The sequence below is a fragment of the Solea solea genome, chromosome 9 (assembly GCF_958295425.1).
Source record: "Solea solea chromosome 9, fSolSol10.1, whole genome shotgun sequence".
Classification (NCBI taxonomy): domain Eukaryota; kingdom Metazoa; phylum Chordata; class Actinopteri; order Pleuronectiformes; family Soleidae; genus Solea; species Solea solea.
In genome coordinates this window covers 20,768,514-20,795,833 of record NC_081142.1, presented here as the reverse complement: position 1 = coordinate 20,795,833, position 27,320 = coordinate 20,768,514, and the positions used below count along the sequence as shown (strand labels likewise).

The 27,320-nt window shown below is 40.4% G+C and overlaps 1 protein-coding gene across 2 annotated transcripts in view; it reads right to left on the bottom strand.

The window, feature by feature from the left end:
* Positions 1-27,020, bottom strand: part of brinp3a.1 (bone morphogenetic protein/retinoic acid inducible neural-specific 3a, tandem duplicate 1) — a 53,435-nt gene extending 26,415 nt beyond the window's left edge. Inside the window, exons 1-4 of one of the 2 annotated variants that reach the window (XM_058639191.1) lie at positions 26,453-27,020; positions 25,838-26,147; positions 9,193-9,383; positions 6,733-6,917 (exon numbers count right to left, since the gene is read on the bottom strand). In XM_058639191.1, the coding sequence (XP_058495174.1) occupies positions 6,733-6,917; positions 9,193-9,383; positions 25,838-26,091 (630 nt within the window). In that variant the 5' untranslated portion in view covers positions 26,092-26,147; positions 26,453-27,020. The remainder of the gene's footprint in view (positions 1-6,732; positions 6,918-9,192; positions 9,384-25,837; positions 26,148-26,452) is intronic. The other variant, XM_058639192.1, reaches the window with a different exon arrangement.
* Between the last annotated feature and the right edge of the window lie 300 nt (positions 27,021-27,320).

The window sequence follows — 27,320 nt, the reverse complement described above, 5'->3', positions numbered from 1 at the left end:
TAAGCTTGTGGAACTCTACATAACTCAGGTAACTATGTTCTCCGGGATTAAGATGTGGTCACTGCCGATGACATCGTTACCATCAAGCCATTCACTGAGCCCTTGTGCCCAGCACGGAAGCAACTGGATTTGCTCTTTTGCCTCCATTGATTTAACTTCCTTCTTCCACGTGTCTGTGTATTCAAGCTGCAAGCAAATACTCCCCAGTGAGCCCTGAAGACATTTTTTTTTTAGTTCTTGCCACATCATACACTTTGTCCGTGGAAATTGTGCTGCCTGCTGCCAGACATGTTGTTCATGGGAGGGAAAAAAACAACAACACTGCTGCTTGGGAAAGTTCCACTGGGTGACAACGCAGCAGCCTCGTGCACACTCACGGTGGCTTAGGACGTGTCGTTTTAACTTTTACAGCCGGGGAGAGTCTATGAGAGCCATCATAACTGGCTGGATCGCGGCACAGCTGCCTCCGTTTTACAGTTGTTTGGTCTGGAGCTGTCACGAGAGACTATTACGCACATGCACACACACACTCAGATACACTTTATTTGATAAATTGCAACATGGAATGTGCTGAAATGTTACAGTCACATAAGAAACAATAAAATAATAATAAAACCATTCTAATTTTACTCAAATAGGACTTAGGTAGGCAGGTAGTCCTAATATACTGTAAATACACATCTAGGCTTCTCTAAGAGCTAAATGTATGAATAATAAATTGAATAAAAGGACCATGATAAAAGGAAATTATGCTGCAAATAGACTGTTAAAATACCCGTGCTATCTAAAATCAGATTATGCCTTCCACCATGTACTGATTGATGATAGCCTTGGTGTGTGGCCTCAGCAGGGCAACACAGCGCTTCGCATGTTACCATCGTCAAGCCCTACAAATGGTTGTGAGGCACATCCATTATTTAAAAAAAAAACTGAAAAAAACATACGGCTTTAATAGTATTATAAGCCTGGGAAGGCGGGGAGTGTTTTACTGATGAAGATTCATCACTGCTGTGAATCCCTCATATGAATAATTCCACCAAAACAGCATAAAATGTCACTTAGTGAGCCGGTGGTGTCAGATATTTGAGCAACAATGAACTTTAAATGGGTGCACTTTCTACTCACTGGCCAAGAAGAAGGAAAAAAAACCACAACAAGACAGCATTAATGTTTCATGAAAATCATCGCTCATTTCAAAATTGCCTTATTTGCCGCACCTTCAAGAATAGTCGTCGGCTTAATCACCACCGTGCAGAGTGTGTGTGCAAATCCACATTTGCATCAGAGATGCATTTCCGCCTGTTTATTCAGTCTTTGAGGATTTCAGTGCATGTTTTAAGACCACTTTGTTGCACTGGCTTACACTCTAATGTCAAGCGGGGAGGGATAAGCTCATAAACTATAAGCAAGAAAAAAAGGGGAAGACGGTAGGGAAAATAGCATCAGAATGAGATTATTGTGTGCCCTGAAAGAGAGAGAGAGAGAAAAAAGATGCCGCTCAAAGCCACAGGGGAACCGAGGGAACCTTAGGAAGAAGAAAGTAGAATTTAATACTTTATATACTGTTATACAGTATTTACTCTGTTTCACTATGGGATATTAAGCTGTACTGTTCGCAGAAAGTACCAGACGCTTGAAAGTGGACCAAGTGAGAAAATGCGATTCCATATGGTGCTGACGCTCTTCCGGGCTTTGCTTCTTTTAACCAGCTGCAGATTAAAGATAAAAAGCAATCGCTGCAGGAGGTGGAATTTCTTCAAAATGTCAACATCGACAGTCTACGGCTGCACAACTAATCATGAGATAATCAAACTGCAAGATAATATACTGTATATCTGCAATATCCAAATCAAAAGACACCGATTATTTGATTGATTTTTTTTGTTCACAGTGAAATACTGCAGTGCTGCAAAAATTCACGTGCTCTACAGACAAGTAAAATAACCGATAATATTGTCAAAATCAGCAAAATCAAGATTTGGATTTTCCAGTTTCCAATCATAACATCATAACCATAAAAATCATAATCATAACATATGTCTGATTGCACAGCAGCGTCGTTGATTCATGCCTGCATATCTACCAAACAACCAGGCTTCTTTGATTATGACATATCAAGCAACAGCACGTGTATAGATAATGTTAAATTGCTGGCAAACAGTAATCGTCATCATTTAATTCCGAATGATGACGATTCTGTCTCAAATTGTAAAACCACAGCAGCCATCACCTGATTCCAGAAGCTTAATTTTGTTATAAGTTATGTCCTTCTTGTTCTTCTTTTCCAGTAAATGAAGTGCAACACTGCATGACTGACTGAACACTCAGGGCTCAAACAGCAAAGTGGGTCAAACGTTCCGTATCACTTCTCCTCCCTGTCAATGATATTCTCCTCCCGAACTTTAGTTAAATGAATCTTCAATATGGCAGAGCCTTGGCTGCAAATCAAAGGTAAGTACACGTATTGACGCAGCGCTCTCCATGTGCCTTCCGTGCCCTCCCCCCCCCCGGTCCAGGCTAAGAAAGGGCTGCTTGAGAATGTCCGTCCGTCCTTCATCTCCGCGACACGTCGACGTGTAGCAGAAATGTTTGAAAAATGGCTCGCGAAGCAAATGACTGAAATGAAAGAGCTGATTCATCGCGCTCTGTAACAGAGGATCTGTCGTCCCCCCACCAGTCCCACCTACACTATCTCCTTTTTCCCGTCTTTGATTATTTTCCACTGCTAATGTGCTCAGACCTGCAGGTCTGCAGGCCAGACATTTTAAATGTGTTATCTCTTTAAAGCAGGGGAACCAGACTTTGTCTTGGCATCCGTCTTCATTGGTGTAAGAAAAACCTGTTCAAAATTAAAGGCTGCTGATGCTGAGAATATTTCACATCAGTCTCCTGAAAATGCCTCACAAACAAATGTACCCCAGAGGACTTTCACTCTATTCATCTCAATCAGCAGGGTTTTTAGCAGGACCTTGGTTCAGTGGCGGCTGCCAAATCGGCTCTATGTCCTCTTGCCAATTCACTTTAGAGAATGTAGAGTTTTTATCTCCGACGGACTATATAGTGACGCATCAATAACTGCAAGTCCATGAAAAATGGGCCACGATTCAGAAAAAGGCAAGCAATTTAGCTTTTTTTTTTTAGCCGCAGCTTCAGAGCCTTAAAGATGGAAATAGCAGTGTTTTTACTTCTTACTGGAGATTGTATTGGCTTTGTGTTACTGACACCAGCTTGGACTCATTTTTTTTTTATTATTTAATATGAAATTAAATCTACTTACAGTAGTTATCAATTCATTTATGTATTGTAGAAAAAAAAACCAAAGCATTACATTTACAAGAAAGGACCAATATATCACTAAAGTTACAGAAATAATATGAGTGAGAACATATATAACTCTTTTGAAATTGATAAGGGACAACAAAAAAAAACAGGAAAACAATACCTAGTCTAGTGTACGAGGAGCAATTGCCCCTTTCAATTGCACAGTGTAGTGTGAAAACAACCTCGTCTTTGTTTTTAACCCAGGGAACGTGTGCACCACCTGTCCTCCATCCCACCATGCGGTTCGTATAATTTCATCCGGCAAACCAAGTATAAACAATTAGTCAACTAAATCACTGTGTAATTGTGTGAAATGAACAATAATAATAATAATAATTGTAGTCATTAAAATATGTTTCTAAAAGCATTTTTCTTGCATTTGTATCAGCTTTTTAAACAAGACTGGACGAGATGAAACAGATCCACTTGATTTTGCATTTTGCAAATAATCTCAGTGGGATTATTTATAGGATAAATAAAGGTTAAACATTTCTTTTTTTTGTCATTGTCATTGTGTTGTTAAACAGTGATTAGGGCTTAACGATTTGGGTAAAGTATTAATTGCAGATTTCTCTTGATATATACAGCATTTAAATCAAGGTTTCGTTCAGTATTTACTGTTATATAGATTTAAAACAAGATAGAGCGCTACCACATGAGATACCATCAAGTGATGGTGCCTCTTGAGGTGATAAGTCAGCAGAGGTCCAGCCTGCCGGAAATTATTGGAAGAAGGCGAAAGCAGAGGTCTCAGACCACCCCCCCATTTTTATTTTTAAAGTCTTATATTTTCCTGTTTTTGAGCTACGTAGTTTTTCCAGGATAAAGGGTAATGATGCCGCTATAATATGGATTGGAATCACATCACATCACATAATAATGGCTTTGTGTTTTTGCCAAATTGATATTTTAATTCCGTGACCTTTCTTCAGTCATACGATGACACCTGAGCCAGCTCCATTTTCTATTCAAGACCATTAAATCTGCAAATGCCACTAAATGGATCTTTTGAATTGAGATTTTTTAGATGCTCTTCCATTTCGTCTCATCTAATTTACGCTCAATTGATTTCAGGTCATTTTCACATTATCGCATTTTTTCCTTCACAAAGTCTAACCATTGTCTCATGCCAAAGCACACATTTGCAAAATGTCAATGCAGCAAAGTGACTCCACCACAGATCTAAACATAGGTAATATGAGATTGATTCTGCAAGAACTGTTGGTCGTGAGGCGTTAATGTGATACATCCAGTCCCAGGGGCACAAATAGGCGTAATCGCCATATACAGCATATGCATCGTAAACAGGAAGCGGGGCAGTGTCCCCAGATGGGTGTTTTCAATTTCACCTACACTCTGTAACATTAATCTGTTGTTGACCACAAACAAATATACACACAGCAAAGCGATATTATACATAGAAGGAGCCTGATTCCTCACAAAGTAAAGAGAATTAAGTCTGAGCCACAAAGGGCAAACTAGCTGCATTCAATTCATTCCACTTGATAACTACTGACAGAGTGATGAATGAACACACCCTGAAGGTATGAGGCGGTAAAAGATGCAGTGGTGATATTTACATCATAAGCATATTTTGATATGCATAGACTGTGGCTCCTAATAACTAGCCTATGCGTACACACATGAACGAGTCGGGAGGGAAGTAAACAATACCGCTTGCTTCATCTCCTCTCTTGGCTGACCTCTTCGTCACTCTCTGACTGTGCAAATGTGCACGTCTCCTCCAGTATCACATCAAAGTGTCGTCGGGTTAATACTATAATTGAAGGTTAGGATGTAAAAGGTATGTTTTTCATTAAAAAGCTAAAGAAAAAAGAAAAAACAGCAATTCAATAGGTCTGTTTATTTGCTCATACAGCGTGTCGCTGCTCAGTGGACTTAATTCATTGTTTTCCCCGTAGAGCAGTGGTTCTCGAAACTTTCTCAAACTGAGAAAATATTGAGCTCTTGAAGTGTCACCATTATCGCAAACGTTGAAATACAGGGGTGTAAATGGGCCGAGGAAACTCTGCAGCTACGGACTTTTCACAGGAGGCAATCATTTGCTCTCTCTCTCATCATCATCCTCCTCTTCCTCACACAATACTTCACACACTGGTATAGTGAAATTAGATTAAGATGGAGCGACTCTAAGGTGACTGTAATTATTATTATTATTATTATTATTATTATTATTATTAATAATAATATAATAATAATAATAATAATTATTATTATTATTTTTTTTTTACTTTTTTTGTTATTTGTTTCATCTTCTATGCTCATTGGTCATCTATCTATCTATCTATTTATCTATCTATCTATGCTGCCATCATTTACAGAAAAATAAATGTATGTGAAGCTCTTGGCATTGCCATTCAGTGTTTTGCTCCAGTTTGGAGTAAATGTAAGAAGTTTCCTCAACAAAATATCTTCCCCTTGAACAATTTTGCAATATGCCCCTGTGAAAATACTGATTTATCAAGTCAACACATAGGTAAACACTGTGTCTGAAGGTCTGTCCACTATGGACGGTTAATGAATTTGAATCGAAAAGTTCAGAAAGGCCTTGAGGATAGAGGGTGCCTTCCGGGGGCAGTCGTGGTTCAGCGGTAGAGCAGCAGGTTGGAGGTTTGATCCCCAGTTCCACGAGTCTACATGCTGATGTGTCTCTCTCTGGGAAACACTATACATAAAAATGTGGATGTAGTGTTTTGGTTCAAGTGAAGCTAATGAGGAAGAAAGAGTCAACTGAATAGTTACCAGGGGGGGCGACTCCACAGCAAAAGAACGCCAGTTTGAATTGAAGTGTATAGAAAAATGAGCATACTTCCCACTTGATTTATAAAGTCAGCAAAAGTTCAGATTCTTATCAGTAACGACACAACCGCTGTCGCCTGGGCAGAACACTTAACCCCAATTTGCAAACTGACAACTTGGAGTTGGGGTTGACAATAGTTCTACATTTACGACCCACTCAATTTGACTCACTTGTAGATCAGCACCCAAAAATAGACAGGCCTGTATCAGTGAGAACTATTTAACACATTGTATCTTTAGTATTTAACTGACAGCTCACTTTATTTGAAGAAAATAACACGTCGCCTCATTAAAATAAGCTAAACCTGCTGATTGTATGGTTTCTATCCGAATGCTCCAAACGGGCCAGGATTTCATTAATTCTATAGTGCGTGAGCTAATCTATACCACTTGCCCTTGTTTTGAAAAATAAGATAATTATGTTTATCCACCGAAACAAAATCTAATTTGAACAATGTCTTAATGGAAATTCTGTGGCCATTTGTGAAAAAGAAAATCCAACAAAGGAGCAATTTAAAGCTTCTGCAAATGAAAATGTGATTTTTTTTTTCTTTTCTCTATTATGGGTGACAGAGAAAGTCAGGCTTTTACCTTAATGGCAGTGGATGCGATCTGGATGTGGTGCAGCTTGTGCAGAGTGCTCTCCCTGTCGATAAAGTAGGAGGCAGCCAGCTGGTGCAAAGCTTCCAGGGTCACGGCTGTGCCATTGGATTCACTTCCTTCAGTCGTCCGGCTCAACTTTCGCTTGTCCACAAAGATCATTAATGACTCTTCTCCTACGAACACGAGCAGCACACAAACATAGATCAACATTCGACCCTCAGCAACATACACAAGGTGCTCTCAATGGCATTGGAATAAATGTTAACCTGGAACACCTGCTTGTTTATACAGTCACATACACTGGGCAGGAAAAAAAGGACAGACTTCTGCTGATGAAAAGCTGCTGAGAATCTTAAGTCTGGACTGTTTTAGCCCACACTCGAAAATTATTGATAATAAATCTGCAGCTCTAGTGCACAAATGGAGATGCTGTCTGTCAATACAGCCCCTGCCAAAGCTCTGAGAGGACAGCATTGACAGAGACAGGATCAATAGAGACATCTTTTCTAACAGCATTAGGGTTTTATAGCCAACACAGATTTTAATTTGGAGAGAATATGGCGCTAACGTTCAGTGCATTGGCACTTGGGACCGATAATGCCTAACACTTGCCTCCAACTTTTTAACAACTCGTCCAGTCCATTTTTGAATCCTGAAAGCTTTAAAGATCATGAAATAAACCATAAAAGTATGGCATCCTTTTATGTGTGCTAACATTTGTTCCTAAACATTTCAGTCCCTGACCTTTAAAATAGTGACACCCAGAGACTTGGTCCCCTTTTGTCCCAAATTACATAAAACACATGATATTTTTATTTTTCTGTGTTGCTGTAAACTGACCTGCGGTCTCTGACTTTGTCAAAATCATTTCAGGAGTTAAAGGAAAAGCAACAGAAGGTACATTTTTGCAACATTTAGTGACATTTTAATAATTTTAGTTGCTGAAAATGACCTCCAAATCTCCTATTTTGTGCCCTGCAACACATCTGGGCATCCTGACCTTTTAGGTTGGGCCCCACTGTGCTCAAAGTTAATGATGGTGAACATGCACATCGCCCCTTTTCCTCTGAAGGAGCAGGGCCAGTAGAATACAAAGTGCAATAGAAGGTAGAGCCCCCACACACGTGGCAACAGAGTGAGTGTAAGGGCTTTAACCACTGTGCTATTAGACATGACATCGCAGGTGTAGCACTGTTTAGCCAAGCTAAGATAAGCATCCACTTGTTTAGATTTAAAGGTGTAGTTAGTAACATTTAGGAGGGCTTTTTTCAGCTGTAAAAGTGTATTATCGCTTTAGAATAAAACACGTTTTGGTTTTCATAGTCTTTAAATAGGCCTTTTGGGCAAGGAAGGAGTCCTGTATTTGATGCAGTCTGCATCCTCATCATTCGATGCCCCTTACTCCGGGGCTGATTATTTATTCTCTTTGAAAAGACTTATACAGCAGTGTGTTGTTTTTTTTTTTTATCCAGCAATAATGAATAAGAATTGGATTAATGATTATATTCTGTATGGGACGGATGATTAAAATGCCACATAGAACACCAGCTTTGTTATTTAGAATGGCCTTGGATGCTTACAAAGCTAATTGTCACACGCTACAAAGCAAATAGGCTATATCGGGACATGCTTTAGCTGCGGGTCTCCACACATAATGTGCAGGATTGTCTTTGTAATCTATTTTAAATACTGTTGGTATTCATCATTGCCTCATGAGTTTGTGCACAGGAGAGAAAAAAAAAAAAAAGATGAAAAGAGCCAGCGGAGGAGGTGGGAGGAGATGATGCAGCCATGGGAGCTTTGCAGTGAATCTGGCTAACTTGCAGCTATTGTTATAAAAATAACAATTATAATAATAATAATAATAATAACAATAATAAAAAGGCTCCAGTGACATTTATGAAAAACATTTTCACACAGATGTTGCATGCTGAATCACAAAATGTCGGCTCCAACATGCAATAATTATGCCATTTTCACAGATGAGCTGAGATTTAGCTACATCTAATCTTTTTGAGGAGAATGCACAAACCATTACACTTTGTTATTCACGTTTGTATTCACATATTATAACAGATACATATGTATTTATACATTATAAACATATTGTCTATGTAACCTCTTCATAATTTTATTTTTGTTTTATATAATTTAATTTGTTTACAGCTGATTACACATCTTGGGAGTCACCCACAAGTTTTTCAAATTTGATCCCAACTTCTTTTTTGGGTGGGTTATTGTTGACAGCAGGTATAAATGTCAGAATGTGGCCTAACTTGGGTTGCATTATTTTTGCTTTTATCTAAATACCAGTGGATTTAAAGGGCCACACATTTGTCCATGTTTTGGACATTGGTCACCTGGAGGCCTGACACCTCACCCTTTCACACTTGTTCTGTCCCTCATGTGTTTTAGGTAGGTCAGTAAAAGCTACAGTCGGTGGTTTACCTCCCAGTGTTGCAGAGAGCAGGAAGTGGGTTCCATATTTCCTGATAATGTTGTCAGTGATGGCTCCCAGACTGGGCCTCCTTCCCAGCTGCCTAATGGTCTGGAGGAACTCGGGATCCAGTGGCAAGGAGAAGCCATTGTTCTCCTGTCTCTCCAGGACCAAGCTGTTCACCTTCCAGCGGCCAAACTCCCTGCAATGTCACACGAACACAGTGTAAGCAGAAGACACACCACATATCCGCAAGTACAAACAAGGGCCTAGAGCAGTTCAGCACAATGAGCTCCCGTCGTTGTCAACCATGTTCTGGGAATAATCTGGGAACTATTTGCAGGCGTTTCTATTTGTGACAATATAAATGCATCAAGTTGTTTTCCTCTTCTTGGAAAGGAGGGAAATATTGCATGGGTTTCCGGGCGCAGCTTGCCCCCCGGGAAGAGGCTCACATTCAGATCCCTTCCTTGCAGAGCGTAAAATATGATGTCCACATGACCTCTAAGTGAATTTTCAGAGCCACTCTTTTTAAAAGATGAATGGTCTCAAGCTGCTTCTACCTCCATCTCGGAGAACTGCCTCACACCACCGCGAAAAATATTGTGTTTGTCCACCAATTTTAAATAATAGCACAATCTTCTCCCACCTTGTGAGTTCTTTTTAAGGAGATGCAATGTGATGGGCTATCATCATGGTGGGTTTTGCTGCTTTCAGGGTCTATTTTGTGGGGAAAAGGGTTCATCTGAAGCCATTTGATATTCATCCTGGCCTTGGAGCATGCCGACTGCCTTTATCTAGCAAGTGCAGACTGAGTGTTGCTGCTTGACGCATAGATTAGCTCTATTCAAATGCAACTGGTAATAATCGTGCTTCTATCCCAACCTAGCAAGGGGGGAAATTGAGGACCTTTCAATCCCAGTTGGGTATGAGGTTGACTTATCTATCAGGAGAAGGAGTATGAATAAAATGTTTGACTGTGTTCTTGCTTTGCAGATTGATAAGTAAAACTGAGCATGGATAAGAGTTGCAGCAATGCGAGCTAAAGTATCTCGTCTGACGTATTCATCTGCATTAGATGGACTGCTTAAAAATGTTGAGTTAAGTTTGTCTTCCCACTGAAATCTGTTTTGTGGCACCTTGCTGCTGCTAAATTGTTAAATGTACAAAAGATTATTTACGGTCAAAACAATGGAAGACATCACAAAGACAATTTACTGCATGTTGTAAAATTGCAATATTCTACTTATTCACACTCCTTGATAATGCAGTGATGGCATCGGGAAGAGATCTCCGATAGCCTGCAATTTAATTAGTCCTAATAAATCACTCTAATTTTGTGTCCTGAATTCAGAGGGTAAACTGAGGCACTGGACACCTATTGTTAAGCAGCGATACCAAAAGAAAAGTACAAGACACATTAGAAATGATAATGTCAGCAAGTCTTTTCTCCCCTAAGAACACGTGTTTTCATTTTTCACAAAGCAGTATGTTAGCATTTTTAATTTGGATTCACGCTATGAAAGGAAAGTCCATCTTTAGCTCTGGTTTGGTCACAACCACCCACAAGAGTCTTTGGCACATTATTTTTCCTTCCACTGTCGCAAGTGTTTATTAGTTAGGTAATAATATTATACTAATATTGGCAAACTCTCTATAAAGTGCCTTAACATTATGTTATTATCAATAGAGCGATAGATAAAAAGAAAATTGTAATTGAATTGAATTTGTGTGCTTGCCATTTGGCACCAGGCAGGTGACGAACAATGGGTTTATCCGTGCTGGTTGTCTGCTTGCTGTCAGAAAAAGGGATAAAGAGAGTGCCCAGATTTAATCATACAATAAAAGCCCCACTGAGGTGCAGCTAGGTTACAGTTCTCTGTGCATAGATTAACTACTGAAGGTGAAAGAGGCTTCCAATCACTTGTGTTTTATTATTTCTAATTTTATTTCATCGGCTGTACCGTCATTTGGCGGTCATTTTAAGTAACGCACAAGCAAGAAACACTGTCAGGTTGTTTTATCTAAAAGAAATCAAATTTCTTTTAACAATTGCATTTTCACAAGATTACACAAACACACGGAGTAATGCCAAGATATACAAAACAGGCTCCTGCACTGTTAGACATGATAACACTGACACTAACACCTACCAGCCATTTTGTGTGATTTATGGAGTGTCTCTCGTACTTTTTCTGGATTTAAAGTTCAAGCCTTTTCAGGAGTTACCGTTTTCTCAAAAGAAAGAAAGAAAGAAAGAAAGAAAGAGGTAACTGTCTTTACGAGGAAACAAACAAATATTCAGACCCCAAGCACCCTGCAGCTGCCCAGCAACTCCCTCGTGCAAAGACACATGCCCACACACATGAATCCACACCACCCCGAGCCTAGAACATCCACACAAAGCTGCCCTTGCTGCGACAACTTCCATTGCCCGGAATATCGCAGAGCCCCTCGCGGTGCCGGCCTGCTGCCAATCAATTCTCCACCAATAACAATGACCCCCCCCAGGAAAAATATGCAACAGAAAGCAGCTCATTATGGCCTATTTCATGTTGGTATTCCTATATAACGAGCTGCTATTAGTGTTTATCTCCGTCCGTTGGGACCAGCTGAAGGAGGGAGCAGCAAAGGGAGCGAGAGAGAGGGAGAGAGAGAGAGAGCTTAGCTGTGATGGACACACTGCCTTGCTGTGCTGCTCGCTTGATGGACGTTTATGAATGGAGCCACAGCTAAGCTGGGGAATACAGCACGGGCGTATGCAGATGTGTAGTCTAAGACTTCAGTTCAGACTCAAAGACACGTTGAATAATTTTGTGTTTCACAGTGGAGCGTGAGTTTATTTCGCCCTTAACACTTCTCAGTGAGATACTGGACTGCACTGTCCTACACACACATACAGGCAGAGGGCAGGTTTATTTCACTCATAACAGTGTGAAGTCAGAGGCTTGCCGCACGTCTACCTGTCAGCCACCCTGTGAGCGGGCCAAAATGCCGGAGGAGAGCGGCTGCAGGAGCTACACGGGCAGCTATCAGAGCGAGGTAGAGTCGTACCCTGCAACCTGTCCATCATGGCTTGGGTGTCTCAGATCCATCACAGCATACAGGCAGCCTGAGGGCACTACTCGGTGCCCGACATAACAAATCAGGGAGTCAGCCCAGCGAATAAGCTGCTGATGCAGTTGAAACACGCCACTGAGCAAAGCAATGCAGATTTTGTTCAATCAGTTCACGATGTCGCTGAGCAGGTTAGTGGAGTTAGTTTGCTGCTGCTGCTTGTCTTGTGAGATATTTTAATTTGGGGAGTATGGTAAGAAAATGAAATGTCCTCACATTGACAATAAATGTATTTTATTAGCAGCAGTCTGGGAAAACAAAAACTGCCTTTCCACAACAAAACACTCATATTTGTGAATTAGTTTAAAAAAAAAAAGAAGAAAAAAAAGTGTGTTTTAGTACCATAGCCTCGTAAAAGTTGCTTTCCATTATCTCCCAGTATTTCTTTATTTGTTCACACCAATCAGCCACGGCATTAAACTAGGTAATTTGTTTTAATGTGGTTTTCATTCTGAACTATCAATAACATTTTGCACATTTGATTATTTGTTGCAAGGTCAAGTCACAAATACAGATCTGTATTTTACAGTATTTTAAGTTGTGTTGTACGATGTCAACATTGGCCCACTTGCACTATTGTTTGGATCAACCTCAATGTCATTATTCTTTTTGGAAAAAAATACTTTGGGGACTGCAGACCTTCTAAATAAAGGCTGTCCACAGAGTGAAAGCCTGACCCCACTTTAATCAAAGGCCCACTTATAACTATACTGTCACCTGATTGTTTTTTCCTTAGCCCAGATTTAACCTTTTATATTTATATAAGGAGCAAGGTCAGCTCTGCACATTTTGAATCAGAATGTTTTTTTTTTTATTCAATTGTCCATACAATTGAATAAAACTTGGGTTTTAAAGTAGTTAAAACCCAAGTTTTACACTAACCTTGAAACTGCTCAAAAAAAGCACAATAGTCAGTTAAAAAATATGTCTGGATCTGATGATGAATAGAGCTGTGACTGTTGCAAAGTACATCATGTCATTCAATAAGTAACACTGAAACTGCCTGTCGCCTTTTTTTTAAAAGAAGGCATCTGGATTGATTTATATGCGATTACTAAAATAAAGGTTATCGTCTCTTATTCTCGTTGGTGCAACTTTCACACATCATAACACATGATGTCTGAATGTCACATGAGGAAGAACAGAAGGAAAGACAAAACGAGGAAAATAAGAAAAGACTTGACTTTGTGGGCGCTCGAAACATTTGGATTCATATGCCGTTTCTGTCAGGGTAATGATTTCCACTAAATACAGTTTTCTTCTCGCTGTGTTACCCACACGTGATAATGACTCTGCAGCAGTTGGGTCCAGATCATTGCTCCGCACATCAAAACCGTGGATTAAGACTGTGATATATAAAGAAAATGCATAAATATTGACAGGCACGATAAAGTGAGGAATGTCAGACCTTTTACTCTTTTATTTCTCTGTATTTAATATACATATTAAACTAAATCAGTAGTTTAAAAAAATAATATTTGACTTAATAAGTTACACTGACCTAATGCAGTCTTAATTCAGATCACACTTGACTTTGATTATGCATCAGAATTTTGATCCACAATTGATCTACACGCAAACTTGGTGATACAAACATATTATGTTTGCAGTTCTCAAGCGGGACTTAAATGCCAATTGAATCGCATTCACTATATATTTTAAGTGCTTTCTTTTTTGTATGAATATGAAAATGAATCTTCCTCCATCCTATTTCATGCTTCACATAAGCTTTGCCTTTACCTTAAGGGCGAGCTGTGAATATGTAAATAAGAAAACAGACAAACAACAAAGGTTAATTATGGTTTGCTATGATTGTGAGGGTCGATATTGTCAGCAAAACAATGTCTTTTTGTTTTTGTTTTTTTGACTTGACTGAAAAAATGTAGGCTGCATTATAGGTATATATTATTTCTTGTGTTTTTTTTAGCTGAGAAATGTAGAAGTGGCCACAACATATCAAGCTCCAGGTTCTTTCAATTTAAAAACTATAATCAAATCTCTGGGAGGTTTATATTCAATTACATAAAATAAACAGGAAAAAAAGAGAGAAAATGATAATGACATTGCATGGGAGAAACTCATAAAATGTAATTAGATATTTAATAAAAGGAAAACAAACTGCATTTACCTTACAGTGATAGACAAACATTTGCACATCATTAATAATGCCTGAGCGAGAACAAATTGTTGTGTTTTGTAGCTGGGTTACCCCAGATACCGAAATAACCCGCTGCGCAAAACACTTGGTTGATGTGGACTCAAAGTTATTTCAAGGATCTCCCCAAAGAGAATCGTGCAAAATGGGAGAAAAGTCCTTCATGCTTCATTCAGTAAGTTACACCAAATTCCATTTATTTGGACGACCTATACAAGCAAACCACAACCAGTTCCCAGTGCTGCAGTTTTAGTTCTTTACAGTTTGTCCTTTTTTTTTTTTTTTAGTTTAGTTTAATCTGAAGTGACATTGATCCTTCTTAATATGTATAGACCATTAGAAAAGGAGAAATTATTTTTGAAATTGGGAATTACAGTGCCCACAAAGAGGCTTTTCATTTGAGAGACATCAAAAGGAATTCTGTGCATACCAATTGCATTGCACACATTTTTTTTTTTTCCTCCTCCTTCAAAGGCCTCTTCATATGTGAACACATCAATTCTGTAAATGGAGCTATACGAGTGAGGGCTCAACAAAAGGAGGGCTGGAGTCAAATGGGAGTTTGAGACTTTTGTGTGTCTTTTAGTTGGCCAGCTGCGGTGGAGAAACACACGAATACTGAAGGCGTAATGATGTAGCTAACAGCTAGTTGTGAATGATTCACGAAGATACACCCAACAGTTTCTCAACATCAAACAGACATCACATGATTTATTTGTAAAAAAAAACACATTTAACCTGCTGAGAGGTGCTATAAACAAGGCCACACACTGTTCCGTGCTCATGTCTACGTCTAATTTTACCTTTGATACTTGTGAGTGTTCCTCAGGTAAATTTCAGATGCTTAATTACCGTGCAGGTCTGTAGTCGCTGACACTCTAACACTCCAGGAGAACAGATTGGCACAATATAACGCAGAATAGCTGTTATATGTACTTCATATATAGACTTTTATACCACAATAATCTGACTGCCAACGTGTGTCCTTCTTTCCCTGTTTTAGCATCCTAAATAAACTCTCCGTGTTATTGGTCCAAAATAATGTTCATCACGTACTAGAAACTGGCCCTAAGTCAAACTATACAGGACCAGAATTGAGTCACCATTATTCAAGAGTCTTCCCAGTTGCCTAGCAACCCCACAGTGGCATTGCTTGGGAGCCCCATCTCTCTTCTCACCCGAGCTCTTTGCAATAAAGTGAATAAACTTTTTTGTCTTTTCTCCGAATAATATCCAACAAACACGTGACACTCTGTTAGTGAAATATCAGGAATTGTGCTGTCTTGACACTCTCAAATAAAACTTAATTTATTTATTTTAATTTGATATATTATACTTGGTCGGCTAGTTTGGATGAAATAATGTGTGTCAGAGTTTGGACAAAAAAAAAAAAAAGTAAAGTTGGTTTGGTCACAAGCATCTGTGAGCAAATCGCAAGTAAATGTAGATTGAAAATCAACAGAACTGACGCGTGCTCTCAGTGCTGGAGCTATCTGTATTTCCAGCCGTACATGGTAATGTCAGGATCCTGGTCTAGTTACTGTTTCTGGGGCCTTGGTTGGATCAGGTTTGGTCAGAAATAAATTGCCCGGCCTGCACTCTATACCCAAGCATCGATAAATCGGGGCAACATTTGTCAAGTGAGCTTTGGTTTCCACACTTGATTTATCAAATGACTATGTAAGTCTGAGCTGATAAAAGTTTAAATAAGTTAAATTAATGACACACACTGAACTAGCTGATTGGCATCAGCTATATGATCCATGTTTTACCATTAGCGGCACATTCATCAGCTGCTCTGCTGCCTAAGTGGTATCATCCATTTATATTTGTGCAGGTGCACAGTGTCGCATAAAACCTGACATTTTACACTAATTACTGTGCTGATACACTCATTTGCTGCCGCCACTGCCACAGCCCCATCATCGCTGCCCCAATCATCCTCCCCATGTTATAACTCTGAATATAAATCACTTTGTATGTGAGATTCAAATATGTAACATCCTGAGTAGTCTTGTGTCCTGTTTCCTGTTTTATTTTGAAATAATGACCACTGCCTCTCGTTTCAGAGTCTGCTTCCTGTAAAGTTTCCCTCCTCTGTGATTACCTGCCCCGCCCTGATGTGTTTCACCTGTTTATCATTATACCTCCACCTGTGTATTTAGCCTGCACCAGTAAGTGTCCTTGCCCTTATCTCAAGATTAGATACTAGTCGCTTTTGACCTCTTTTGTATTTTGTGCTTTTGTATCTTGTGCTGTTGGAAAACTGTTTTTGTTCAAGACCAGAAACAAGTGTTCATGTTTTCTTCACACTGAGACTGTTGTTGAGTTGTGTTTTTGAGACCACATCCCAGTGTTTGTCCAGTGTGATAAAATATCCGTCTAAGCGTGCGGGGAAAGTTCACACTTGAACATTAAAAACCTGTTTTAAAATGTACAGCCTAGAAGCACACAGACCTTCTAATGTTTGCATCATCCAGCAAAATTTACTTAAGCTTCTTATTCAACCCTCATATCTACATGGTGCTGCTCAGCAACCAATAGCACTGGTTAATATCCCAGCTATGTCCATGTGGCCCCATAAGGGTTATATTCGGGTTTATGGTTTCCATGGTGGTCCCACCTGTGTTGGTCCATGGGTTTCCCATCTGGGGCCCATTTTACTAATACCATAGTGGACCTGCATAATTTGACCACTGGACGTGGGTTTGAAGTGTGCAAACACAGGTGGCATCACTATGGAAACAATGGGCAAACCCACTTGGGACCCGAATTGTCAGCCTGAATATAACCCTTAGGTGCCAACGTCTCTGAAAAGCACCATTTAGAAGTGTCTGTGGTTCTTTGCCATTGATGATGAACTAACAAATAAATATGCAGAGACACGAGTTAACTTAGAAGTTCGGCGGTAGAGGAGAGGCATCACAGATGAGTGATGCCTCTCATCTAAGAGTGACTAAGAGTAATAATATGCAGAAATCTATAAATATATACTATTATAAGCTAATGTGTCTTTAGTGTGAGAGGAATCATCTTCTTATTCACTCCTTGAGAGCTCTCTTAAAGTGCTCTCTAAAGGTATTATGAATGGGCTCTCACATCTCTGACTGAATTTAATGCTGTCTTGACTGAAACTGAACATTTTCAAATCAAAATCCTTTTTGCTACTTTACAACATTTTAAATGAGCCCGTTTATAAAGAATTGTGACTCTCGCTTCTGTTACTCTTTTTGCCATCTCGACAAAGACTTTCACCATTCGGCTGTAAAATACGAAAATCACCAATAACAGTTTGGGAGGGAAAGCTTTGTTTTACAAAGTAATTGCCTTATTGATTTCTGCCTTCCATTAATATTATTGCTCCACTGGTAATAGTAGAAAACAAAAGAGGAAGAAAGAGAGGGCACATCATTTGCAGCAGGTTCTGCTGACATCATGACCGCTGATCTCCTTTGTACTGCAATTTGTCATAACACTGTTGACGAGACACTTTCCTTCCCACACAAAATACGGAACGGAATCACACCGTGTACACACTTGGGCATGCACAGGCTTTAAACTCGCACAATGCAGACACACTCAAGCTCACAAATAAGCAACATAGAAATGGAACAGAAGACGAGCGAATCACCTGCTATACTTCAAATCCTGCTCTTCACGACACAGGTGCTATATGTGGCACCTGCACTGGCTAATCTAACACTGCAGCTGCACTTGATGCAATCACCACATACAGTATGTATTATATGATCCATCCACTGTCAAACACACACAAGCACTGACTTTCTTGAATTCTATAGTTACTAAACACTTATCCAGCCAATGACATTGTATTTCCTTCACCTGGCTCTTATTTTTGATGTTTGGACACAATGTTTGTATTAAATTCAGACATGTAAACCAATATGTACAGTAGAGAGGACAACAATAATACTACATTGGCCAAACGTGGATGTGAGACACATCATTGTCTAATCTAGTTGTTATTTTTATAATTAAAAATCCTTTCAATTAACGCATTACATAACGGTGGCAAGAAACTGTAGACAGGCAACCAAATCGCCAGGATGCACATTTCTGCAAACAACAAATATGTGTGACCTCATGTTTCTGTACCCTAAATGTAATTTATTTAACATGAAAGCTGCTTGTTTGGCGAGGGCTTACCAGAACTGTGAATGTTGCAAGGTTAAGGCCTCATTGAGTAACATGGTTAGGTTTAGGCAGATAGGGACATGATACAGGCAGATGGTCATAGTTTTTTTTTTTCCCTCATAATGCTGCAACATAATAATAGCATTAAAACACACAAGGATGTCCTCATAACAGCGCACCGCATCACAGCACTACAACACTTCTAGTTGCCCTCAAACACACCACAACAGTTGCAATGTTCATCAAGTCTTGAGCTGCAGTTTGCTTCTGAGCATCTCGCTTGCTACTGCTAACATGTCCTGTCATGTCATGTACTGCTAACCGACTATTTGTTTAATTTAGCTTCAGATACGATCGCAGAACAAAAATGACATGATGCATGAGAACATGTGTTGTTTTCCTGGTTCCATTTGCTCTTGCACTTTAGATTTGAGATTAAGTCTTTCACTGGTGGGCAATGGGATGTGTTTTATGTTTTTTTTTTGTCTTCTTTGTCCATCCAAACAGGATGTGTCTGCGTGCTGCATGCAGAATCTCTCTTTCATAAACACTTCTTCCATGGACTCCTGACCCTGACACCTCCCCCTTCACACACTTGTCAGAAGCCATAAGCTCTGCGTTGGATGAAGTCCTCCTCACTGCTTTTTGCTGGTGGTGATCAGGAGGAGGAGGCCGCTGTTCCGCTTCTGTCCCCGAGACACATTCAACCTCTGACTGGAGGACGCGAGAGAGACTCGTCTCTCCGCCACAGTTCTCTCCGAGCACAGGCTGCTCAGGCATTCATGCATGAGAGAAGCGGGTGTCTTGATGGAGACTCTATCTCATTCCGCTCCTCTGCTCTATCTTGGTCTGCTCTGCCAGCAAAATATTTACCATAATATTTCCCACACACAAAAAAATATTGATTGTAAACAGACAAGACAATCGCGATGAGGATGAACGGCCCCAACAAGCAACTAAACTGCAACACTGTACCACAAGGTCAGATTTCCTTTGGTTGCGCGTTGTTTGTCAGGAGAGTGGAGATGCAGAGGAGACGTGTAGGAATGTGTTTGGAATTTAAAGAAATAGCCTCAGGAATTTACCGCAGCTATCGTTTTCACTGTCATTATACCAAAACATGTTTTATATTTTATATACCCTTAAAAAAAGCACAGACCACAGTTTTATAATATCCCTTGTACCAGATTTAAAAAAATAAAATAAATGGCACAATATAGTAGAACTCTACACCCACAGCCTCATTAAAAGTGGCAGGAGTGGCCCCTATAGTTTCACCTTCATAGCTCATTTGTGATGAGTGGTTACTTACTTAAGTTACTGTTGCATTTCTATCATTTCAAGCCAGTCTGGCCATTTTCCTCTGACCTCTAGCACAAACAAGGCATTTTCGCCCAGAGAACTGCTGCTCACTGGATATATTCTCCTTAAACCCGATAGATCAGGCACGGAAATCCCAGTAGCAGCAGTTTCTGAAATACTCAGACCTGCTGACCATCTGGCATCAACAACCAAGCCACATTCAAATCACCTTTGCTGCCACTGGCTATTTCTACATTTGTGTGAATGAGTAGTTGAACAGGTGGACACTAAAAAAAAAAGTGGCCAGTAACTGTATTTTTAGCCCGCATCGAATAAATACATGTCTTACTACGACTGGTATGTATAAATATTAATAATGTACTGTATAATTTAAAACTGGGAATTCTAGTGGAAGATGTTTAAAAGTAAGCTCTGTATGTTACTGTGTTATTGGTTCTGTAATCTCTTCAAACCTACAGTATGAGTAGCCAAACAATCCATGTGGACTTTGAATTATCGTTATTCACATGCAAATAGCTGATGAAGGAAAGTAGCTCAAATCTTACACAATACATTCATAGATGTCGTCTCTCAGCTCTTTCTTGCATCTCACATCGCTAGACGGACTGCACACAAAGTGCAGCAAAGAAAAATAAAACAGAAAGACACTCAGACATACTGCCCGTTGCCCGCAGAGGCTTATTTGTAGTCAGAAAAAGGATGATGGGCTCGGAGATTGCATATTACGGTGTTTCCCAAACTACTTATATGGGGACCCACTTTTTAAAGATGACAAACTATTGTGACCCAAATCACAAAATAAGTCATGGAAAGAGCAAATCTGTGCATAATATCATGTCCCCGGCTCATTTCTGTAACACCTAAACATATTTGAATCTGTAAACTAGCCTTTTCCAAGAGATGAATGGTGGACAAATGAATAAATTAATGATGAAAGTGTTCTTGAAAGAAAAGAAAAAAAAAAAAATGCATGCAACTCCCATCTTTATTGTTATTTCCTGTATTCCTGTTTCTCTGATATTATATTGCAAAGCCTATTAATGGCAATGGAGGCTATTGGTAAAGCAAAGTGCAACATGCTTATTGGCTCTCAGGTGTCAGAATGTGGTACCAAATGACGAGCTATTTTCCAATAAGCAACTGAGTCAGAGCAATAAATGTTTGATGCCCAGCCGAGGTCCTGTGACTATTATTCTTTCGCACTTTTTTTTTTTTTCCCAAATAAATCCTGTTTCGACTTCCACTGAACAACGAGACCATATTTCACGTCTCGTTCCATCTCATCACCAACAATTAGGCCAATCTTTCCTACAAGTCCTCCAAACTGAACAACAAAATGAGTAGTTTATCAATTTGTTGTATTGATCCGGCCTCCTCACCAGGACAGCACTGTTTGTCTGCTTTTTGGGCTTTTTTTCCATAGCCATTACAACTTGATTAATATGGAAGTTAAAGGCACAAACTTGCTTAAAGCTAAGGACTGGTGAAGTAAAGAAGGTTGACGGTAGGGACCTCGGCCGCCATCTTTATGGGTGGATGATGGTGCTTTAACAATGTCATGTCTTGACTTTGAGGTCCATGGACATTTAGGTCCAGGCTGCTAAATGTCTTTTAAACACGTAACCAATGATGTTGTTTATTTAAGCAAAACCAATTAGTTTCCAGCTCCCCTTTGAACAAATAAGATAAGCAAGTAGTCACTGAGATTCATGGAGTCATCTTCAACAATAATTTACATCCTGCAATGTTTAGAGCTATATTTACTGGATTGCTGCCTTTTTTTTTCCCTGCCTTTACAAGCACATTAATATTCTTCGTACGTTACTGGCACTGACTGATATGTAATCATATGAGCAGTGCACAGTGAAGCAAAGGCAACACTCTCGAGGCAGCATAAAGGCATGTATTTACGTTCTTGAATAAGTCAGTTAAAATGTCTGCTGATGCCTAATTCTGGGATTTTTTTCATTGCAAAATTGTTGGAAAACAAACAAACAACCAAAAGTCGAGTATTGTATTTTCTCGCACTGTATTGTGGCGCATCCCTTCATGTTTTCTTCTTCCCTCTTCATTCTTTATGCCCGTCGTATACCTCATTCACTGCATCCCATTTTATAATCTCTTTTAAATGTATTTGTCATCTAAAGCATTTCAAAACACACCGGCGTCGCCATGAACAGGAGACAGGTGAAGCACAAAAGGCCTCGGCTTCTTTCAAATCAAAATGGCATGATTACACGGTGCAGGTATTGTAGTGTCGCGCCTCTGCACCCCATCATCTCCACAAACATGTTTGTATATAATTGAAACACTAATCACTCCATAATTACGAGGCACGACTCCTTCTATCAAATGCAGTCAATGTAATAGGCCGGTCAGCCGACAGGAGAGAAGAGGGGAGAAAACATGGGAGATGAGGCGTGATACAAAAGTTATGGTCCATGAAGAAGAATAAAGGAGGAGCTGACATTTTGAGTAATATGCTAGTGTCTGTGGATATGGCTCGGGCTACACAAAAGGAAACATGGAGCGAGAGCTTCCACCGTTCGCAGAAATGCCTTCGAAACACAACCAGCCTCTAAATTATTAAATGAACCTTTTTTTCCCCACCACACTTTTACACTCATTTCCAACTCTGATGTGCTAATAACAGCAACAACAGACAAAAAGAAAAGAAAAGAAACATCCCTAATTTGATTGCATGCTATCAGTGCGAAGAGGAAGAGCAGTTCATAAAGAAATGCTAATTACGTATCCAAAGGTGTGACTGCTGGACGAGAAAAAGGCGCAAGCAGCTGACATTCAATTCAAAATGGAAGCAGGGAAACGGTTTACCTCTTTGCTTAAACCCTTTCATTCTGTGCTTCTGAATCCATGGAATCCATTAAATTCCATTTTTGTATTTGCCTAGACCTTGACAGCAGTAAACCACTTTTTGCCAGATGCTTTGCAGTACGAACATCTTCCCCTCTCTCTCTGTTTTACATGTTTTTTTTTAACATTTTAGATAACTTCAACTTCCACTGCTGCAGAGGTGGCTCTTTATTTGGGCAAGCAAAGACGGCACATCGAATTAAACACATCTACCCTGAATATTCACTCTCTTTTTCTCTCCATACACAAAACCAACACAAATACATACTTATTTTACAAACGTAGTTCATTTACTAAATCTCTATGGGGTGTTCTGGTGCAAAGTCCAACCAGCAGAGGGAGATAAAACCCTCATGCCCCTTCTTCTCCTCGAGCCCCGGCTCCGCGTTCCTGCCCCCGTATGGGAAAGGCCAGCTGAGCTCTGGAGAATATTTATGAGTGAGGGAGAGCAATTGTTTTGAGATCATTCGACAAGGGAGTACGGGAGGGAGCGATGGTGAGTGGGAGTATAGAGAAAAGAGTAAAATTATGAGATAGATGTGGAAATAGAGCGGAGACAGAGGTGAGATTTTTAATGTTCATATTTAACCCTCTTTTAACCTGGTGGTTAATTAAAACTAATTTCTTTCTCTGCGGGTGCTTGTACAGCTGGTGATACAGCATACATGTGAGGACCAAGTTCCATCCGCGGTACAATGCAGGGCTTTGTCCTTTGGATCTAAGGACCACAATACAATACAGTGACGATCCAAGGAGGCAATAATGAGCCTGTAACTGATGCTGAGAGAGGTGTGACATGTCTCCGAGAAGCACAACACTGCTGCTTGACAATGCAAATGACTCGAAGATTATATTTCTGTCTCTTTTGGGGCGTAAAAATGTTAAGAAAGTAACTGCACAAGCCGTTGCAGTTTGAAGGCAGTTGTGATTTCTTCAGTTCTCATTTAACTCGCATCCTTGACAGCTCAGCCATGGACAGCTGTTGTTTAATAGGAAAGAAAAGAAAAAAAAAAAATAGAAAATATGGTTGTTTTCCAAGCCAAGGCGAAGCCAATTACAATACAGGATTGCAATTCCACTTTTTAATAGGCAGATATTTTAACTATTCACCTGAGCTTCTATTGTATTTTTGTTTTTTTTGTTCTAATTAGCCAACTTACGTTCACTCTTCAGGGGAAATTGAAAAGGTCACTGTACCTCGAGGGGGAAGCAGGATACAACATCAACCTTGCGTATCCCGATATTTGCTGATTGGGGTCAATCTTAGTCATACTGTAGGTTACTGAATGCTAAAGAGGCTCAGAGCTGTAGTGTTGGAAAATAAAGTGTTCAAACAACGAGTAAAACTGGTGAGTTTACCGTGTGTGCAACCGTCCACTCGATCGGCATTCATAAGGCAGAGTGACAATTTTAAAAAAAAAAAGGAGAGGGGAGGAAAAAACAAGGTATGGAGACATCCTGAGAGATGAAAAGAAGAGGCCAACAGAGAGCAAGGGAAGGAGGAAGTGATGGATGAGGGTATGCCAATAGCGCAACATTCTCTATCTTTGCCTGGCATTGTCACCCTGTCAGCAGCTAAATGCCAGTGTCAGTCAAACCTCTGTTCAGCTGGCATCAGCTCCTGCAATGCACAGCTGTGGGTGCTCCGACAGCAACGGAAAATCAAAACACTTACCTGGCAAATGGCCAACATATAATACCCCCCACCCCCCCACTCCCCCACTGTAAGACAGCATCTCACATACACGCACATAAGAGTATAATGCACACTCAGACATATGGTGCCATAATGGGAGGTATGTGCTTGGATCAGTCTGAAGCGGCACGTCTCTGAAATGATTGTGTATTGTTGTGCACCATTGTGTGTGTGTGAGAGCGTGCAGACAATTTGTATATCACACATGATAAAGCCCTAACAGATTGAGATATTGCCCTCACACTTCTATAATCTGTGTGTGTGTGTGATGCTGTCTGACTATATTGTGAACCTCCACCACCAAGAATTTTATGAGTTACTGCAAATGCATCAGCGGCATTTTTTTTAAACCAAACACGCTCCCACTCCCACACACACACACACACACACACACACAGACTGCTAACAAATGAAGCATCTCATTTACTGTCGAGGGTTGCACTACTGCTTCCACGTCTGCATGAATCGTTGCATTCACTTTGTATGCAAGATACATTTTAGTGAGATCAAAACTACCCCTTTTCAGATTTTTTCAATTCCCAATTCAAGATTTTTAGGTATAAAAACACTTCTTAAAAGCAAAATGTGTGCATATTTTAAAGCATTTTATAAAAATATATCCGACAAACAGTTTCTGCTGAGCATTCGTGGAAGTGTGTTTGCTGAAATGCGGCTTTATTTCCCCTTTCGTGTAAACAAAAGAAAGGAAAAAAAAAAACAGAAAAAAAAAGCATGTCATTGTAGCGAGCTTTTTAAACAATACCCTGCTGCTTCTAAGCAAAAACCCACTATACATCATACCACACACTTCTGAAACCCTTCTTGCTTCCCACTGTCACACATCAACTGGCTCAGTCAGATATCTGTTACTTCCCGCTGCTTTGCTCAAACCCTCCTGCGGTACCTTCACTTTGAGTTTCCACTGATATTCAGCAATCCGTGGATTTGTATCGTATTCAGACCATATGTCTCGGCTGCCCACAAAAAAAGAGAGAGGAAGCAGGCGGTTGCACCCCAAGGAAGCTTACATCTGTGCAGATTGCATGCAGAGCTTTCATTTGCATGCAAAACTCCGCTAAGTAATCTTCTCACTGCTCATCCCCACAGTTTGCCACCAACTAAATATGTATCTCTAACAGTCTGAAGATATTATATGAGCTCTTGCCTTTACTCTACTAAAACATCCAGTTTTTGTTGTTGTTGTTTTTTCACAAAGCAAAGCACCACAAGAATCAGAGCCTCAATTCCATCAGACTTTCTCCGATCGATCTCAGATTTCATATCTCAACATTTCTCACGTCATGCATGCGAGACCCTGCTGTCCACCGTCGCTCACCTGTATATCTTGTACTTGGTGTTGAACCCGAGCTGGTAGCGGTCTGTGAAATCAACAAACTCCTGTGAGCGCTGAAAAGGACCCTTGTCCGACAGGAGCCAGCCAAGGGGCCCGGTAGAGCCACTGAAGCCAGCCCCAGTGCGGTCGGCTGCCCCTACTGATACCCAGCTCTGGAGCAGGCTTAGTGTTAACCACTTCCATAGAAACATGAGAGCCGTCAGTCTAATAATGATGGAGATGCACGGGCCACTCATGCTGCTTCCCCCGGCCCCGGTGACTCCTCATTCTCCTGCACTCTGGATGAGTCCTGCTGAGAGGTGGAAGGAGTGGAAGAAGAGGGAGAAGAGTTGGAGCAGATGGGGAGATACTGGAGAATATGAAGTAATTTTGCTTGGGCTGTGAGTGGTGTTGCTGGGTCAGAAAGCATGGCAATGGGGCACTAGTCCACTATCTACAGTGAATTTATCATACAGTAGATTAAACACAAATGCATTATTTATCCACTATTATTTAGGATGCTGTACAAGGCTAAGTACAAAATGTTCGTATAGTCATTTTCTTCTCCATTTTTATTGTTTTTTTTTTTTTTTTATAAATTAAGCTGTTGATTTTTACCGTATTCTCTAAGTATTGTGATCCGTCAATGGTGGGGACAGGTCTCTGCAAGATTTCCAGATAGCACCATGAAGTTGGATGCGGCTCGGCGCACAGATGGGACGGCATTGGGAAAACGACTTTTCTCGTTAAGGACTTTGACCCATGCAGAATTAGTGGCATCGGAGCTTCAGCAAAACCGAATTTGACATCCAACCTCCTCAGAGCGCACTCTTCTCCTCTTCTCTCTCACTGTGGCATATTTCCAGCCTACGATGACGCGCAGTGTTGTACTGTAAGTCCAATCCAACGGAATGAGTGGCAGCCGACTCGATATTTCTGGAGCGCACGTCAAAAACCTCCATGTAGACTAACGTTTGAAGTGCATCATTGGACCTTGGAATTCGCGGTGAACGCACACGGACCGAATGAAAACCTCACATGCGGGAGGAGCATTCTCCAGCTGCCGTCCTCTCACTCATACATCTGCTCTTGATTGGAGAGACGCGCTCAGAGCGCAGGCAGGGCGCACTGGACTCCCAGCGCACGGAACGTGTGAATGGCATTCGCGGATCTCTCTCCCTCTCTCTCTCTCTCTCTATCTCTCTCTCTCCCTCCCTCCTGCACAGTGGAGCTGCAATTTAATTTATTCCAGCAGCGAGCGCACTCCCGGTTGGCTGGGACAAGGAAGTGAGAGTAGGAGGTGTTCAGATGGGGGAGGAGGAGAAGAAGGGGGAAAGGGCAGGATGTGGCGATTGGCATAATCATGCGCATCAGTCAGATTCTTTTAATTTAACTCGTATAAGTCACATAAGATGAATGATTTAAGAAGAGAAAGGAGGGAATAGGAGGGAACAATAAATACACACTTTTGTTTATTGACTCTCAA